Source organism: Hakea prostrata, chromosome 6, assembly GCF_041222555.1.
Source record: "Hakea prostrata isolate BN-2017 chromosome 6, UWA_Hpros_2, whole genome shotgun sequence".
In the NCBI taxonomy this organism is placed as follows: domain Eukaryota; kingdom Viridiplantae; phylum Streptophyta; class Magnoliopsida; order Proteales; family Proteaceae; genus Hakea; species Hakea prostrata.
This window is the reverse complement of record NC_142605.1, coordinates 37,664,244-37,684,370: the sequence shown is the minus strand read 5'-3', so window position 1 is coordinate 37,684,370 and position 20,127 is coordinate 37,664,244. Positions and strand designations below refer to the sequence as shown.

Sequence of the window (20,127 nt, the reverse complement as noted above, 5' to 3'; positions counted from 1 at the left end):
TTGAGATTAAATATCGATCGAGATTTTGGATCCAACAAATCAAAATCTCGCTTGACTGTCCAGTTTGCTGCGACTTTACATCTTAATTTAACTTTTGTAGTATCTAACCATCTTGAATTCTTCGTCTACCTTAAAAACCTTGTTCATACTATGTTGCTCCCTATTGCTTTTCTAATTCAGATCCTCTCCACGGTACACGGTCCACCCATTTTTCCTTCTCACATTCAATCTAACACAGACCACTTAGGCTCACCCATCTCAGGCTAAGTGTGAGAGGAATTTTTCTCTCACATTCAACCTAACACAGATCACTTAGGCCCACCTGTGTTAAGTGTAAAGGAAAAATAGAGTAGACCATGCACCTAAGTAAAAGTGAAGAATATCTAGACTCATTCATTTCTGTACTTTCTAAGCTAAATGTTACTTTTTGTACTGATGAACATGTAATGAAATTCTTGCTACCTTGGCTTTGTCTTGGACTCGCAAAAAGTACTTTCCAGTTGTTCTCTAAAACCCTGATGTATGGTCATCTTTGGGTTTTATTAATATATTTTCTTTTCACCCAACAAAAATCATCTTTGATGTTCTTGAAGATTGACAATTGCTTCATCAGTAGCTTCGTTGGAAGCTCTAAAACAATTATTGAAGCATGCATATAGTTTGAATACTCTCTAAACGCCCTCTCCACCGATAAAGTGTAATGGAGGGCTATCTGAAGGACACGTGGAATATTCTATATTGATCGCTCATCGTAAGAAAATATAGAGTAGAGAGGGATTGCCTCTTCCAAATGCCCAAAAATAAAGAGAATGTCATGAAAAATTTTCAGGATTATTAGGAAATCTTACAAAAGCCATTCCCTCTCGAGAGTAAAAGAGCATTCAAGTTTCAACTTCAAAACACAAAACCGCATATGGGGCATCTGGTATACCAACTCGTCATTCTGGATAGTTTCAGTAACAAAGCTGAATGGGAAAAATAGACATCTTAACTGCTGTAACTGTCACACATTTAGTCACACATTTAGCCATGGGAACACCTTGGGTGAACTGGGCAACCGTCCTGTAAGAACTTCAACTCCAGTTTCCGTTACCTGCATGAAAATTTAGGTTAGGTACAAACGATTAAACAATCAACAAAATATACCTTAACGCTTCGTATCGGTAAAATTGTACTACCACGATCTACATTCTACAGACCACAAATGTGAAATGGCGTCTTATAGACTGGGCTATGGAGCTATTGAGGAACATACAGACTCTGGTTTCATATTTTTGTCATTTTTTCTTTTTGTTTTACTTCTCTTTCACCAAGATTGCCCAATCTTTGACTTCTGGTGCCTCAAAGCTGAAGCACTTTCATGCTGTACTAACCCATGGGAAATTCTCCCCAGATTTCTTTGCATAAATAGAGCTTTGTTTCTGTTGGCCAGAAAAATACAGATAAAGATGTGACACAAACAGCTCATGGTACAAAAATCCTGCCCGCTACAGAAGACTATCCTTCAGGTCAAATGTTTAGAGTGATCAATAACACAAATACCAAAGCACCAAACAAACAAATGAGAATTGATATTCATCTAAAATGTAGCCTTCTTATAGTAGATATTTAGATTGTGGTGCAAAACAATTGGGGAAAAGTGGAAAAGCAACAATATGCAAACTAACCAGAAGTGTATGTTCAAACTGAGCACTCCGTTTGCCATCTGCTGTAACAGCTGTCCATCCATCAGGCCACATTTGATCACGCCAAACTCCTAAGACCAGGCCATTTTAGTATGTGTTATGCAAGTTAAGAACATCCAACCAGAAAGCAAACAGTTGCTCCAATGGATCACTAAGAGATACCTGCATTTATCATAGGCTCAATTGTGAAGGTCTGGCCAGCCTTCATCACACCAACTGCTTTATTTTCTGAGTGGGTTAAGGTTAGCAACAAATAAACAAATCCAGTGACCACATGAGCTAAAAAGACCTTGAGACCTTGAGTGGGCCACAGAAGAATTCACAAAAGACAACAATAAAAACAAAAGATTTGAAAAGCCATGTTTCTGAGGATACTTCCATAATGGGGAATATTTGGGGCACAGTGAAATAGCTCCCCAATACCATGACCGCAGTATGATTTCACCTAATTGTACAAGATCAGAGCCAAAATTAGTAGAGAAATTGTCAGCCACTTCAACAAAATTAACTCTAAGGTACAAATAGCACTTTACCACAGATAACCCAGACATTGAAGCATGCCGATTGATAACCTCACCAACTTCACGAAATCGTACCCCAGGTTTAACTGACATTTGAAAAGAATACAAAACTTTGTAATTTACTTGGATTTCCAACAAAGAATATTTCAGTGAACGTCCCCAAGCAAAGGAGACTAAATGAAAATTTCTCAAAAATAATTATATTTGGTGCGGCATTCGTGTATCAGAAAGGTTAAGAATAAACGATCCATCAGCAAGTGAATCCAAATCCAACAAATCCCTCATAAGGCAATTCACCTGTCATTGATCCAAGTAAACCCTAATTGAAGAATTACTGTTCAATCTATCTTGGTAATGCCTACAACATATGGTTGTCATTCCTTCCCCGTTTATTTGGTAAGAGGGCTATTTTGCTCCAAGGAAAAGTACTTAAAAAAAAACCCACAAAAAGAGGGGGGGGGGGAGAAAGAAGCAACAACTTCGATGCAAGACACTCGCTCAATCTCCATCTGATTTGACCTTCATTAGAAAAAGGTTGCAACAGCTGATAGTTTCCAAGGATGGCGGCTGCAGTAGCTCTTTGTAACCAACAATGACTTTGCTCATGATTAAATTTAAACTTTACAGTAAATCAAATACTATCGAAGTAAATGCCATAATTGACAGTCTCTTCTCCCGCACCTTCTCCAACCCAACACCTACTGCAGTCCCAGTCAAAAAATTGCCCTTATTTTTCTAGCATTTCAAGGCTTTTGCTTCAACTGATCTTACTAATGGATAAAACTATGACCAAAAACCCATAGGAGGTAAACAAGAACAGTATCTAAAATTAAAGTGTTCAAGTTAAATTAAGATAGCCAGCAGCTAGATAAAATAATATACTGAATCTACCAAACTATAGTAGTAATAAAGAGTTCTTAAAACTCTTGAGTAAATGCTAATTTAAGTCCACTAGGATTGCAAGGATGGTTATTTAATTCTATTAGAATTTGTCTGAAGTCTAATTCTGTTAGAATTTGTTTGAAGTTTACTCAAATACTGCTTTTCACTTTTTCATGTAAGGCTATAATACGGCATCAGGTTAGACAGCAAAGTTGAATTTTTTATGAAAGATGTGCTCAGCTGTAAGCTCGCTCTTCTCTCCTACCCCTCTTCTCCCTTTTAAATATATACTTATTTTTCCTTGTATTTCTCTCCTCCCAACACAGACCGCTGAAATGTCAAAAACAGCAAGCTATTAACTCCTGGGTTTCCACAAAAAATACCCTTAAAACTATGCCGGAGTTGCAACCGGACAAAGCTTTGGTTCCTAATCTGGATCAGGAATGGGTGGATACATGAACTTGGCACCAGAGCATACCATTTTTTTCAAGGGCATGAGCCTACCATTCCATAGTCATAAATCCCAAATTTCTTAATCGTTTAATAATACTTTAGTTGAGGTCCATAGAGGAGTTCGAGCTCTTCAAAATAATGTTCTAAGTATACAATGGGATTTGAGAATCAGTCGACTAGTGGACAATAGAAATGTAGGGAAGATATTATATAACTGATTAGAAAATACGACAAGAAGTTTATGGACATAACAGAGTATCCAATATGTACCTATGGAAATAGCTTTCTCCAAACATTCATAAGTACTTCGGACCAGATGCTGAGATGCTTCATCAACATTGCCCACAAAATAAGTATCATTAAGATCACCTGCACATTTTCAATCAATTTACACTTTCCAGAACTTCCCTTGGCTTATGTGCATAACACAGTTGAAGCAAAATGACTGTTTATCACAAAGTTTCTCACCATGGACACCCTTATAGTAGACGGTCACATCAACATTAACAATATCCCCATCCTGTAACCTCCTAAAGGATAATACCACACAGAAGAAAAGTTAGAAGAGGCAGCATATAAAGCATAGTCTAAGCAAAAAGAGTTTGACTTCCGTTAGAAAATAACAGTAGCAGATATTATACACACCTCGCATCTGGGATCCCATGACAGATAACTTCATTGACTGACCTGTAAATGACAAAAACAGAATAGTCTGTAAGTTAAAACTAACCATCATAAGGTACCCAAAAAAACAGACAAAGACATGCTGAAGAAGTACCTACGTGCAGCAAGACTTTGGGAAGAAATGATAATTTAGTGGAGATGGATATGCTCCTGTGGCAGAAAGAGATACAACAAGTAGTTAGTAAAATAACAATTGCAGAGCAGCACTTTCAAGCACACAGGTTGTGTCATACAAAGATCGAGTTACAGCCAACATTAACTGAGCAGTTATGACAGCAACTAACAGGAAACTATGTCTCGTTTTTCTAAATTTAATAGTCAATCATGAGCATCTTGAAAAAATGGAAGCCTAATAACTGCCTCTGCGAGTGCACACGTGTGCAGATGCATGTTCATAAATATGAGCTTTTGAAATACTATTCCACCAGCCTTACACAAGGACCTCTCTTTTGATTTCTGAAATCTAGACAAGTACCTCTTTTCCAAACTCCTCAACCACAACAGAGGCATATGGCAGTCTTCAAAAATCCAGTATCAGCACACACTCTGGCAACTTCCCTGGATCTACTTATCTATTCCTTTCCTTCCATCAATATCAAGAAAGATTAAAGAAGGATGAGCTAAGACTCCAGAGAACATATCTTCATGATCTTCCTCTAGGAAAACTAATTTGTAGCAAGCCTGAGACATCTAACTTTGAATCAATAAAAAGCCAACACCTTGGCAAGGAGATGCTTCATGCAAATGTCTTTGTTGCGGGAGAGCCTTCAATGCCCAAAAATTCAATAAGTAAATTTCGAACACTCTTGCAGCCCCATCTTAGAAAAATCTCACGTGTGCATCAGTATGATATAGAAAACAAATCAAGCATCTTTTCGTAGCAAGTAAGCATAATCGTTGATCTTCTTCCACCATGTAGTATGACATGAAACCATATTTCCTTCATTCTACTCTACTTTCTACTCTGGAACCAATACCACCCAATACAAGGCTGTGTGCCTTGAATCCCAAGTTATGCAGCCACACGAGAGATTTATTCCCCTTTGTTCCAAGTCTACAATATGGAAGAGTGTTTCCTTTCTTCCTCCCAAAATTAAGTACATATGCTCCTTTGCAGCTAAGAGCTACCTAGGGCAGCAAATCACAGAAGCAGTCGTGCTCTTCTAGCAGCTGTAACATTCTTCAATCCAAAATCTAACATATAAATCCATCTAAATTACTCTTCTCATAAACTTCAGCTGGAAAGAGGGGGGGGGGGGGCAAAAAAAGAAAAAGATCTGGTGTATAATGATTTCATTAGTGTCTCTGGTTAACACCTAAGTGTCCAGTGCCTTGGTTGCTTAGCTTCCAGGCCCTCTTCCAAAGCCTTGGGTCACCTAGATGATTTTATAAACCCCCCCCCCCCAACCAAAAAAAAAATAAAAAATAAAAACCCTCAAAGAAACTATACAACATAAGGAACTGATGTCCTGGACCCTAATACAATTACCAGAGTATGGGAGGGCCCAAGGTATAAATCCTTCCTACCATACCATTACCGACTCATCAGCCAGAAAGCTTGCCCATCCCATCCTCAAAGAAATAATGCAGATCAAATGAAAAAGAAACAAAACTGAACATATTATACTTATAGTTCTCCTTCTCAATTTTTTTCCTCTCATCCATTCTGCAAAGATTATGCTACTGCCTACTACCCTTCAAAATCAAACAAGGGGAAGTTCCAAATTGAATACTCAGCAAAACACTGTTGACAACTAACCAGCATCAAAAAAAAAAAAAAAAAAAAAAAAAAAAACTAACCAGCAGCAATTGTTGCCTCATGGACCACCTCATCGATTTCATCAGTTGTCACACCAGGTCGAATCACACGAGCAGCTGCATCCAAAACCTCCCTTGCAATCTGAAGAAAACAATCAATAGCAAATACTAAAAGCCAAAACAATAAAAGAAGTACTACGTTCCCAAGTGCCAATAGATAAGTGTCTAGTTAAGTGAAGAAATAAAACGACAACTTCCATGTTGCATGCATAAAAATAAAGGGTATCAACTTGGGCAGGATCTGACCTGTAAAACCCTGAACTGGGCCATCCTAGTAAATGGAACAGTTACGGAACTGTATGCACACAATGGAGATTTCCTATCTAAATATGTGATTTTATGCTTATGGATATTTGAATGTCTATGTGCTCATCACCAACCAACCAGCAGAACAGGTTCTGTTTTTACAGCGAAATAATGAATTTTCTAGACTAAAATATATGTTAATGCTCAATGAACGCATGATCGTGAAATGCTTATAAAGTGGATATAGCTCTCTAGTATGCATACATATACAAATTACAACGAGGCCAATCAGGGTTGCATAGGACTTACTCGGCATGTTTCCCTCATTCTCTCAATCTGCTCCGGAGTTTTAATCTTCAAAGATACACGCCACATTAAACCAACCAATCATTTCCTATTCAACTTCAACATAAATGACCTGATGAGTCATGCTCAAGCTTACCTCCACAACACGCTGCAGATCGCTAATGGGTTCAATTTTTGGGATTCCCTGCCCAATTCAACAGAAAATAATTATACCAGATATTTTGAATAATAACATGAACACAATGAACCCTGACAAACTAATACCAAGCATAATAGAAATGTATGTACTAGACCAGTTACAACCCTGCTAAAACAGAAAGCAAGCATCAACTGAACACCAAATATATGTTTGCTGCTAGTCTTCTTGACCAATCAAAGAAGAGGAAGAGTGAAAGAAGATGCAATTAAACTACCATGCAAAATATTTCAAATGTTCCGCACATACAAACTATGGCAGTATTTTCTTTTTGGAAAGGAAAGAAGGGTGTAAAATATCGTATATAACCTAATGTATTTTTCCTTTTTAGAATGAGAAAAAATGGATGGAAAATCAAATGGCTCAAACATTGGGAAGATATCCAAAACATCACGAGTCTTTAGAAAGTTCTGATATACCAGAGACACAATGAGTCAGGCATATAAAAATTTCCAAAACTTTGCAATCTTCTTCATTCCCACCCTCTGTTACCCGATACTGGCAACATTATTTTCCACTTCGGTATTCCCAGTAACACATTCCAATCCTCCATGCAGTATTTTCACTCTGACAAAGTTTTATAACTGGCTATGATCTCCTGCAGAATCACAAACAATAGCTAATAATTTACATGTGAATAAAAATGACTCACATTAATTGCCCAGTCTGGTTTGTCAATATGAGCAGGTACACCACGCCGTTTTGATATAGGATATGGTCTTAGGGTCCTGATGAAAATAATGGAAATTTTGGTCTTAAATTGTAATCATAGAAGCAGATTTGATCGAATCATGGAACAAAAGAACCAAAAATGAAATGTTAGAAAATAAATCCTGATTGGATGATTAGAGGTTCCTTATGATGCCATATATTGAATGAGTGAGAAGAAAGCATTTTGTCGGCTAATATCCTTGGCACCCATATGAAAATCTAGACGGCAAAGCTTCCAACATTTAATGTAGACCTGTCACAAGTAAGAACCATTCCACAAGAAGATCAAAAGCTTCAGGTCCAGCCACAGTACATGCTACAATCAGCTTTCAACAAGTTCATGGTTATTCTTCCTTTCTGTTATCATATAATCATAATTCACTTTGCCTTTGCTCCTCTCACATCCTTCTTAGCTTCATTTACCTTCTTAGATCCTCTTAAGTCTATAGCCCTTTCCCATCTCTTAAAACTAGCATTCTTAGCCTCTATGACTGTCTGAACTGGAGCATGCCACCACCAAGTCACCCTCCACCGGATTTTTATCACCTCCAGTCCTAACACGCTCCAGTTTCATCCAGTTGACCGTTAGATGATGAACATGTGTCTTATTCTAATATTATGGTTGAAAATTTTCCAATCCTTAACCACTTCATCCCTAACGTATCTTATCTCCTCTCTCGGCTCTCTTTACCTTTTTCCCTCTTCAACTCCGGCAACCCACTAGCCAGCACCACCACCTGCTATCTCATTTCACTTCTCCCTCTTCGGCTCCGGCAGCACCAAGTTCACCACCAGCACAACAAGAGATGTGGACGGCAGACCACAAAAACCATCCAAAACCCTAAAAATTGAACAAAACCCATAAGAACGGCTGAAAGCAAGAAGTTGATGTTGAGATGCTGAACATCAACACCAAAAATTAATGACCTAGATTTCAAGAACCGTCTGATCCACTGTCCACAAAAGCATCAAAAAATTCTGATCTTCTCTCCACTCAACTCTCCATATAAATGGAAATCAAACTCCAACATCAGAAAACTCATTAAAGATTTTAAACAGGTGAAAAAGAACAGGGAAAGAACGGCATTGATGTTCTTCCTTCCATTTTCTGGATTTCAGTTTAGATCTGATGCTGTAATTTGTGGTTTTTGGAGACTTGTTTGTTTCAGGGGAAACAGAAGAAGGGGGGAGAAAAAAGAAGAAATATTTTGGCATTTTTTTCAAAACAACCTATATAGGCTCTGAGATCTGCCACATGACCATGCTGAGCTATTTTCTTCCCCTACTCTCAAATTTTCAGGATTTTCTGCTGAATGTACACTAAAAATTTGTCCTTTTTCTCTTCGTTGTCTTTGATTCACTTGTTAAATATTGGATGAAAATGGAGACGTTGGCCACTCATTTCGCCTTCTCCTTTTTTGTTACAGTCCTGGTGGTGTGGTGAACTCGGTGCTGCCGGAGTCAAAGAGGGAGAAGTGAAATGAGATGGCAGTGGCAAGTGGATTGCTGCAGTTGAAGAGGGAGAAGGTAGAGAGATCTGAGAGAGGAGAGAAGATACATTACGGATGAAATGGCTAAGGATTGGAAAATTTTCAACCATAAGATTAGAATAAGACACGTGTTCATCATCTAACGGTTAACTAGATGAAACAGGAGCATGTCAAGACTTGAGGTGAAAAAAATCCCCCTCCACCTCCCCCCCCAAAAAAAAAAAAAAAAAAAAAAAAAAAAGAACCGGAAAACAAAGAAGAATCAGATCCTTACAACTTGCCTAGGACATCTTCAGCAACTACATTGATACAAGAAGTCAACCAATTCAGCATAATACTAAAATCTCCATCAAAGTCCCCCTTGATGCAGATATGAATACTACCACCAACAAGAAGAACAGTAAAAAGTATTCAATGTGTCTTACTAGTTCAGTTGTATACGGATGGTAAACTCCAATACTTAGTTTTTTAGTAGTTAAGATTACACGTAATAAATTTTTTGCTGGTTTTATAAGTGGTTCAATTTAGGTCATTTTAGAATACTCCCTTTTGGGTGATTGGATGTTCTACTGTTTTTTATTGTCTATGTAATTCAACCAGGGTTTAGCTCTTTTCCAAATCCTTGGCTATTTAGGAATCTGCCTCTGAACCCTGTAAATAAATTAAATTGTGGGGAGCTCTCTCATTCCTCAGATTTTGAAAATTACTTTACTTCCAAGATGCTGGTACTTGTCATCCTCTGAAGTTGACCTGTACCTGCTCAAGGCTGCTGAAACTGCTGGTTTATTCAAGTTCACCACTAAAAACCCCGTAGATCATCCCCATGGAGATGGTGAAGAGAGGGCCCAATTGGTAGAAAATAACCCACAACCCCTTGGAGTTATCCTGCGCTTGGAAGAAGAAGTAGAAAAAGGAATAAATACGGTGATAGTTTGATTCTTCGTCACAGTACTAAATAAAATAGGAGAGAAATGGAATATCTTTCCGGCTTTACAAAAGAATAGAAACAAGCTGCTACCAGAGACAAACTGCTATAACAGTGTGTTTGGTCCATCCACAACCAAACCCTGCTAATTCTCTAAACCACCAAACCATAACTTTCCCACCATCTTTGGACAAAAGTTCAAACCCCAAAACCTCCACAGCCTAAAACAGCCATGCTAGTGACACTAACTTGGATCAAATTTCCTTCCACCATAAGAAGAAGACGATTCATGCCCCGCCCTTAATTCCCACATTGAACCTTAGATTGTTTTTATTGTTCCCTATTTTTAAACCCCAAAACCTAACACTAGAACCTGCTGCAACATCTGGTGAGCTACCCTTCAGTCATTCAAATATCTCATGACCTTCCAACTGATAGATATTTCTATCTCAGCTCAACATAACCAACACAAGAAACCCTAACCCTGATTTTGAACTATTCGAACTACATGTTCAAAACAGATCCTGGATCGATATGCTTCTAGTTGGTTGCCTACCAATCAAGAACTACATTAGCAACCTTCTTTCATTGACCAAGTCAATCAGTGTACCATTTCAAATATCTCTATGATGCCCCTTTTTTAAGGTTAATGCTCCTTATTTTTCATAGTGTTGTGATGACAATACATAAACATAAGCCAGAGAAAATTCCAAAATTGAAGTCCCATTCCTTATCCAAAACCATATCCTCCACGCAAAACTTCATAGCCTCTACGATCTCCCAGCAAGTTCATTCAGATTATTCCGTATAAAAATATTTTCTCCTTGGCTAAGACCTTTCACTAATCACTCCATGTGTTTCCAAAATTGTAATATTTCTTGATATAATCCAACCTTCCTAGGGGTGTGTAAAAGCTAATCATATTGACAACCACTTTCTCCAACACAGACTAAAGTGTTATGAGCCTATCACCAAATCTTTCAACATCGAACAAGCCACTCTTAAGCCTTCCATTTAGTCTCTTGAATAGAAACTATGTCTTCCTCCTCATAACATCTAGCAATTCTAGATATAATAAACTCATAAAATATCTATAAGTATCAAGTATGAACCTAGCCACAAAAACATACTTTTTAGGATGTAATCTACTAATAAAATGCTTCTAATAAAAAGGAGTTGTCTATGGCTTGTCTCCAAAATTATAAGATCTTAAATGATCCTTTACTCTTGCAGAGAACCAGTTACTCAACAGAACTTCTATACGTACCTTCTCCGACCCACTCAGTCCTCTCAGCCAAATCTAGGCCTGTTAAGAGAGGTACTACAATCATGGTATCCCAAAACATAAGAACAGTTAAACTGTGATGTATCAGTACAAATCTGTCAGTAGAAAATTGCGTCAAAATATAGGATGGAATTTATCTGTTTTCAACAAAACAAATGATGTATCATAATTTTATGGACATGCATTTCATTTTAAACACTAAAGAAACTGACAAAATCACAAATTGGGAAATTGTAGATCAACAAACTCAAGCAAACAATAAAACAATAGTAGTGTCACTAGAATATTCAAATAAAAGCGCAAGTAGCAATACTTGAGAATTACCCTGTCCAATCAAAATTAGGAAGTTTTTCTGTACGAGCCTGGCCTTTCTTTAAGCAAAATAACCAACCTTCATTAAGTAAGGTTGATATTTGTTCCTCAAGAGTACCTGCACCAACTGCGGACAACTTTGCTTTCAAGTGCACAGACTTATGTGAGCTCCATGATGCCTTGAAACAATCCTGAGTACTGACAACCCGACACAGGTACAAAATTAATGAAAAAAAATTGGATAATCATTCAGAAGACTTTAAAGTCAAAACTCAAATCTTTCTTAAATCATAGAAAACACAAGGGAATGGAATGGAGAAAAGTGGGGGAACAACAAACCAAAAGGAAAGGATGTTACTAGGAGAAGCTCATCAAGCAAATACCCACCCAGGAAGGGAAAATATTATTATTAATCAAAAACTTCAAGAAATCCTTCATCTGTATCTCTTACTAAAAAACATCAGTTAACTATCACCAACTTTGCACTTTTCAGTCATTGTTTACTTATATAGCTAAGTGACATTTTAAACCATAACTCAAATATTGAGTTCACTCAGAAAAACTAGGACACGATTACAAACCAGAATGCAGCACCTTCACGAGGAAGCTTCAATTCAACGCACTTGGGACACCTGCATAGAAGAGAGAAAATTACAAAAGAGGAAGCACAACAGGGTAAACTTTCACGTCAAATTGAAGTTTGTGTGAGACAATATTCTGCATGATTATACGGAAACTCCAAAGCTTGAAGTATACATCCTATAATTCTTACGTTCTTCCTTGCAACTGTTATGGAAGTGGAAGGTTATAGGCAACACGGTGACCAGCTGGGTAGTAAATAAAGACCGGAACTGAAATTTGTTACAAACAAATGAAGGGAGAATGAAAAAAGCTAAGAGTGGATTAATTTGTATTGGGGTTGGGGGGAGCACTCACGAATTCATTTCATATGCCAATAATTTCAATGCCCAGAACTCCAGAAGTTTCCACATACCCAAGAAAAAAAAAAGTAAAAAATGTCTTTCACTTTCAGTTATGATACAGATTCAACTATCACCCCAATAAGAAAAAAAAAAGCCGGAAACACACTGATTGAGGAATAGAAACACATACTGAAGTGGAGCCGGAGCGCGGCACCGCACACAGGATATCGCTGAATTAGCCTGCTCATTCGAAGCTCCGTCCATCGAAGCAATTTTTCAATGTCTAACACACAAGCGTAACATCAGATACCAAATAAAAACTGATCAAGAACATTCAAGAAATAACAAAACTAAACGTAAATTTAGATTCCATTTTCTTCGCCTAATTTTTAATGTATCGGCAAGCATGGATACTCAGACCTGAAACGCGAAACTAATATTACAAATGAATGGAAGTACATAAAGGTCATTGCATATACTAAAGAAAGAGAAGGGGGGACAAACTTCTAATCCATTAAGGTTTGCTCATCACCTGCTGTAGGAAAATTTGTCTCAACACGAGAAAGTTAGGGTTTGCAGAGACCGAAGGAATATAAGAGGCAAGTATGATTTTCTTCTCTACTGTACAACAACTCAACCTTCAGAGGAGCGAGGAAGGATGTACCAGCGGAAACGTCAGCGACAGCGGAAACTTCCTATACCTTGCTTCATGGGAGAGGGTTTACTGGTCATTTTATTTAAGGATAAATAGGGTGAAACTGGGCCAGGTTGACCTAAAAGTGCAGCCCAATCCTGACTCTTCTAGGCTCTTTCAACTAAAGCCCAACTCAGCCGTGTCTCAGGTCAGCCCAACCCTGCCAAACTAGGCCCTGCCTGGCCCCTAAATGAGCCTGACCAGGATGGGCTAGGTCAAGTTAGCCCTTATTTGACCCTATTTTTTCCTATGCTTCACTTGTTTAAAAGATAAAAATTAATAAGAAAAATTAAACACGTTGAAGTAAGGCACCATTTGTTTGCAAGGGAGAGGGTGAGAAAAAATATGATGGAAAAATAACGGATAAATTAAGTGATTAGTTGCTTTTAGGTTTTCTCTTACAAAAATAGTCACTCAATGTTTCACTTTTACAAAATTAGTTAAAATTGAGTTTGCATTTACAAAACTAGCCAAGATTGTATTTTTTTTTTTTCATCTCTTTTGACATTTTTACCCCTAAAATTTATCATACCGACATAGGGTGAAAATGCCCAAAGGATATGAAAAAATAATGACTTTTTCCTTTTGGACAAAATAGTGATTTTCCCGCTCGATGTGATTAGTTTTAGGGGTAAAAAATATCCAAAAATGTGAAAAATCAATATTTTTGACTAATTTTATGAATTTAAACTCAGTTTTGACTAATTTTGTAAAGTTAAACATTAAGTGACTATTTTTGTAAAAAGAAACCTAAAAGCAACTAATCACGTAATTTTCCTAAAAGCAAACATATAGGCCATGGGGAAGAATGAAAATAAAGGGATTTTGTGAAGAAAAAAATGTTAAATGTAATTATCACTTTGTCATTTTCCACACTTTTCTACAAAACTTAAACTATTTTGTAGGATTTTGAAAATGCATGGGGGTGGAAAAGTTAGCATGCCATAAAGTGAACCAACTTCCTCTCTAGTGAACCAAATAAATCAAAATTTGAGATTTCATTGAAAAGTTTACTTTTTCTTATTCCACCTTTATTCCAACAAATAAATAGTGTTTGAGGCACCTTTACTTGCAAAAGTGATATGGCAAAAAATGAGTTGGAAAAAATAAACATGTAGGCATTATATGTAATGGGGGTAGGGGAGAATGAAATGATTTGTGAACAAATGTTAAATATGGGTCTTACTTTGTTGTTTTTCGTATTTTTTCACGAAATCTCACTTATTTTGTGCGGTTTTAAAAAGACATGAGGTGGAAAAATTAACATGCCACCTTAGCAGACAAAACTGACCTGAATGGAATGAGTTGGGTCAAGTTAGCCCTGATTAACCCAAATTATTTTCCTAGAAAAACTTATTTTACTGTGCACAACAGTGTAACACTATGAGCCAATGAGGTAAGGGTGTAAATTGTGTATCAATACCGTTTTATTATACTGAACCACGCCATTTAAACCTCCCCGTTTTTAAATTCGGTACGGTATGTACCAAAACCGTTTTTTTTTAATTTGATACAGTGTACAATTTAACTTTTAAGTAGTATATCGTCGGTATGTGCCTATCATGTCGTATACCAAATTACTGTACCGAATTTGACACCATTATTTATAGGTTGGGTTGGGCCAAATTTAAGGTTCAGTCCATCTTGATTAAGGGTGTCAATACTTTACCGAAACCGTTTAACCATACCATATTGTACCGTTTGAAACCACATCATTCCATACCGATTCAAATTCGGTACAGCATGTACCGAAACCGTTTTCTAAAATTCGGTATGGTACAGTTTTCGGTTTACACAATATACAGTACCAAATTACCAAATACCGTTGTTCGTACCCTATTCATACCGTATTTAAAGTTAATTTTGTAATTTTAGTTTAAGCTTTAAACCCTAATACTATAATAGGTTAATAACCCTGAGTCCAAAATGTGCTATTATCTCATAAAATTTAGTATGGATAGGCGGAAACAATTTAACTATAACAAATTTCAGCCATAGCTGATCCCAACTGTTCATAAAAACCCAAGAAAGTGATATTCTTGGAAGATGAAATCATAAACTGAAGCACTCAACAAAGATTGGCCTATTTTGATTTTCTAATTCTTGATGAGAATCGAAATCAACTCATTTATCAGTCAAGAAGTGGGATCGGTCCATTCTGATCCAATTGAGATGGTTCCAAAATCATGGAGCCTAGAAAATGGAAATTCCATATATGGTTTTCAATAATTGAATTGTTTTTTTTTTTTTTTTTTTGATAAGAATAATTGAATTGCTTAGTCCAAGGCATGAACGGAACATTTGTGGATCAACACGGATCTAGATCCGAGTCCGACTCGCCTAAAATCATGTTAGAACTTAGAAGAGGGCGTCAACGTTCGTTGCTTTTGCAAATTGCAAGTTCTCCTTTTCAACCTTTACTTCTATATTTAAGAAATCAGAACAATGTAATTAAATGGGTATTTTAATGTTTGGTTTGCAGCAATTGACATGGTTGATGCAAATCCCATATCTGGGAGATGCTTTAGAGGAAAAATCATCTAATGGCAGATTAAGAAAAGTTAATCTCATACTGTAGACCTCCCTTTTTTGGGGAGGTAGAGATGTCTTTCTATGGAGCACGAGAGGAAAGTGGGAATCTTCTCCCTAATAGCCTCCACCATAGGAGCTAAGCATGGATGGTGGTAGGGTGAATCAAGGCATTTTCCTTTATGAGAATTTTTGGAAGACGGTATGGAGCTTGAGGGTTCGACTCTATCAAGTAGATGCTCCTTCATTTGGTTGGCAGTGAATAACAGATTATTGAATAACCATCGCAAGATGAGAATGAAACTAATGGAGCATGATTATTATAGTTTTTGTATGAGCAGACCTGAAGATTGTCTTCTTTATGTTTTGCGAGATTGCACATTTGCTAAAGGGGTTTGGACTGCCTTTGCAGGCCAAGGAAAAGCATACTATGTTCTTTAATTGTGGGCTGGAAGAATGGTTCTCCATTAATCTTTGTGGTTCCATGTCCAAATCGATGGGGAGTTGTACAGCACTTCCTCACGCTACCTATTCTCTTTGGAATTGGACAAATAGTGACATACATTAAGAGGAGTTTGCTCACCAAGTTCTTGGTTGGGGTAGTTGATCGTTTTCTCCCTGAGAACCTGGTTGTTTCTTGGTCAATGTGCTCAAAGGTCAATGCCAACCAATGAAGGAATTCATAAGTTTTGAGTATCGATGTGGATAGCCTCCTTTCCAATGTCTTTTAAAGTGCAATGTCCATGCTTCTCTTAATCCATAGAAGTAGGGATGGTGACTTTCCCTCGTACTTTGATTTTATTACTAATGTATCCACCAAACCATCTTGCAAAATTACTAATCCAACCTTTAAAAATAATGTGATCCATAATTTCTAATGCCCCCTACCCTTAAGTTCCGTTAACTAAGATGTGGCATTTCCACCTTTTTTCAAAATCCCAGAAATACCAACAATGTACTTAAATCGGTATTATTTACCTTTGGTTTGCAAGTGACATGGTTGATGCAAATCCCATTCATTAGATGCTTTAGAGGAAAAAATAATCATAATGGCTTTACTTAAAAAAAATCAACCAAAATAAAGAAATCCTAATTGGAGTAAAGATGTAAAATATGGAACCGAAGAGGAGGGAGAGATAGAATTCAACTCAAATTTGGAACCGAATATCACCTACTTGGTGGATGCTGCTCGGGGAACAAGGCATTTTGCGGTTTATGAGAATTGTGGGTTAGAAGACGGTATGGAAGTTTGAACTCCCATCGGGAGTCGCTCCGTCATTTGTTTCCAATATTAAACATTATTGCATCCCCCCCCCCCCCCCCAAGATGAGAATGAAACTAATGGAGCATGATTATTGTGGTTTCCTTCCCTACGATGCTAGAGGAGATGGTCGTCATCCAAATCGAGATTGCACATTTGCTAAAGGGGTATGGTGCTTTAATTGCAAAGATAAATAAGTTTTTGAGTGAAGGTGGAAGAATGGTTCTCCATTAATCTTTGGGTTCCATGTCCAAATCAATGGGGAGTTGGACAGGTAAAATTGGCTTTTAATGCTCCTATTCTCTTTGGAATTGGGGAAATAGTGACATACATGAAGGAGTTTCTTCGACCTTTAAGTGAAGGTCGAAGTTGATCGAGGACTACATTCAAACTTAACGGCTACTTGGCACCGTGCTCATCAATGGGGCAACCAAGAAGAATTCAAAAGTTTTGGATTTATTAGGAAAGCCCTAAAAGTCACCGGATAAAGTGCAATGTGGATGCTTCTCTTAATAGAAAGAAGACTATATGCAGGTGGGGGGGTTTTGCGGGATCAAGAGGGGCTGTTCAAGGGAGGTTTTGCAAGGAAGTTTCCTTTGTGTTTAGTCCTTGAAGCATAATTAATAGCGATCATTGAAGGCCTTAGGTTGGCTTGGAGTTTGGGGTTTTGTCAGATTCAGGTTGAATCTGATTCTAAGTAAGCTGTTGTTCTCCTCGACCCTTTGTAGGCATGTACAAGGGAGTATTGTTCGCCTCATTGAGGAAATAAAAACCCTTTCAGGCGTTAATGGAAAGGTGAGGTTTGTTCATCTTGGTAGAGAAGCAAACAAAGATGCTGATTGGATGTCTAGGGTGCAACTTTGTCCCTTAGACCCATGGGCTTTCTTCCCAAATCCTCCAGCTGGGTTAGAAGAAATTCTCATGGTGGATAGAGAGTCTTGTTTAAGTTAAGTCTTCTGTTTGTTCCTTTGGGTTGTTTAACCACGTCTTTGTACCCAAAAAAAAAAAAAAAAAAGATTAGTCAAATGTTTATTAGTAAATTAGAGTGTCCTTCTAAATTAGGATTCATTAGCAAAGTGATATGATTTTATACCGAATTCATACCATACCATATACTGAACCGTTCCGTTTTTGTCATATCGATTTAATACCGAACCATTTTTAAAATACCGTTTTCATACCGTACCATTTAAATTTGGTACCGTACGGTTTTAGTTTGATAGTTTGAAATGCGGTACGGTACAATAACATACCAAATTACCGATACCGTACCGTATTGACACCCTTGATTCTTGATATTACTTCTGCTTTGGGTCCAATTGTTAAGAGAAAAAAAAATGACTTTCAATTAAGAAAGTTTTGTTTGAAAATATATTGTATAAATAATATAAGTATATTGTCTTTCTTCTTCATATAATATAAAAATGAACAATTACAGCAACTTTGAATGCTTCCTATTATAATGAATGATCTTTTCTTTAAAAAAAAAAGAAAAGTAAATCTAAACAATTAGAATATTAATTAAAATACCACATTAGATAACCAATACCACAAACACTTTAAGCAAAGAAGATTAGAATAATAAGTTTTTTTATACTATATATCAAATCGTACTGTTTTTCTCGTACCAATTTTATACCGAACTGTTCTTTTACATACTGTTTTCATCATAACATATAAATTCGGTATGGTACCGTATTGTACCGAATTACCAGCACCACACCAATTGACACTTTTACCACGAGGCCACGTGTAATATACTAAATAGAAGGCTTAAAATTAAAATTAATTTTTTATTTTTTGGTAAAGAATATTAAAATTGATTTCAAGTGAAAGAAAAACCCAGATTCGTATCACATACCGCACGCTTCTAAAAACTCACTTGAGAGACTCCTCAACTCCTCACAAGACTTCCCTCTCACTCCCTTCCTCCCTCTCTTTGCTTTCTGTTCTTCAATCCGTTTTTCTCCATTAAAAACCCCGTAGCCAAAAATCATGAGAAAAAAAGAAGAAAAAAAAGGTTTTGCAAATTGATTTAAATAAACTGGTGGTGGCCTCCCCTTGAGGCTTGCAGGGATTAATGGTTCTTTGTAGATTTTTTATTTTCAAATATGCAGATAATTCATTTTTATTTATCATATTTGTAGATTCTCACCTCCCTTTCCTAGTTTCTTACAAAATGAACAAAAGCCCAATGGAACTACACAACTGAAGGTGGGAACAATGGTTTTCTGCATATTTTTCAGGTCTGTAAACTCACAGATTTAATTAATTCTTTTTATATCTGCAGAGTCTCATGTATGATCATCAGGGTATTGGTGTTGGGCAGAAATAGCCTGGAATTTTTAGGTCCATAAGGCACAGTACCTAATTGGAGCTGCCGTTGAAAATGATGATCATGTTAGACGGAGAAACCCTTAAAGGAGAGGAACAACATTGAAGAATAGAAAGCAAAGAAATAGAGGGAATGAGAGGGAAATCATGGAGGAGTTGAAAAATGTCTCAACTGGGTTTTTAGAACAGGCTGGCTAAATGGGTCAAAAATCTAGGTTTTTCTTTCACTTGAAATCAGTTTTAATCTTAGCAGTCTATTTAGTATATTACAGGTGTAGCCTCATGGTGGTGCATTGTTATGCACAACAGAGAGATGTGCACAGCAGATGAAGGATATCAAGGGCTAGCTTGGTGTGTTGATTGACCCTGGTTTTTGCCAAGGCCAACTTGATCTTGATAATCCTGCTTAGCCGTGCTTTGTTCCCATTTGGTAATGGCTCTGAGTACCATTACCACTGTTGCCTCCCCATCTTCTGCAATGCTACATTTGCACCTATATGATCGCAATTAAAGACAACCAGAGTAACCATCGATCCATCCCTGAGTTTAGTTAATTAATTGAGATCTCTGCTAGCATTAACTGAAATGATATATTAAAAGTTTGAAACCCAATTCAAGTTGATATGGTTTGGGAGGGATTTCAAAATCTGAAATTCGAAGATAGAATATGAACAGGATAAAAACACAAAGAGGATTTTTCTAATACATAAGAGGCGGTGCACATGAGAACACGTGAACAGCTTCCCACTTCCCAGCGACTGAAGACTGAGAGTTCCAATTTCTGTAAGAAAACTCGTTCGTTTTGCTGGCCCAGAATAGGAATTCCTTCCCTTCTTCATCTCTCTGTGGATAAGAAGAAGATGTATCAACCC

The 20,127-nt window shown here is 37.2% G+C and overlaps 1 protein-coding gene across 1 annotated transcript; it reads right to left on the bottom strand.

Annotated features, from left to right (window-relative positions):
• Positions 1-697: 697 nt before the first annotated feature.
• MAP1A (methionine aminopeptidase 1A) lies at positions 698-13,137 on the bottom strand. Its single transcript, XM_089159997.1, has 17 exons — positions 12,970-13,137; positions 12,628-12,720; positions 12,096-12,146; positions 11,527-11,712; positions 7,444-7,519; positions 6,732-6,779; positions 6,599-6,643; positions 6,026-6,125; positions 4,324-4,375; positions 4,187-4,228; positions 4,010-4,071; positions 3,812-3,910; positions 2,219-2,292; positions 2,061-2,130; positions 1,848-1,913; positions 1,668-1,756; positions 698-1,093 (listed from the first exon to the last, which is right to left on the bottom strand). Exons 2-17 carry the CDS (start codon positions 12,699-12,701, stop codon positions 1,016-1,018), a joined length of 1,212 nt encoding a protein of 403 aa, XP_089016123.1. The 5' UTR covers positions 12,702-12,720; positions 12,970-13,137; the 3' UTR covers positions 698-1,015.
• Positions 13,138-20,127: the final 6,990 nt, after the last annotated feature.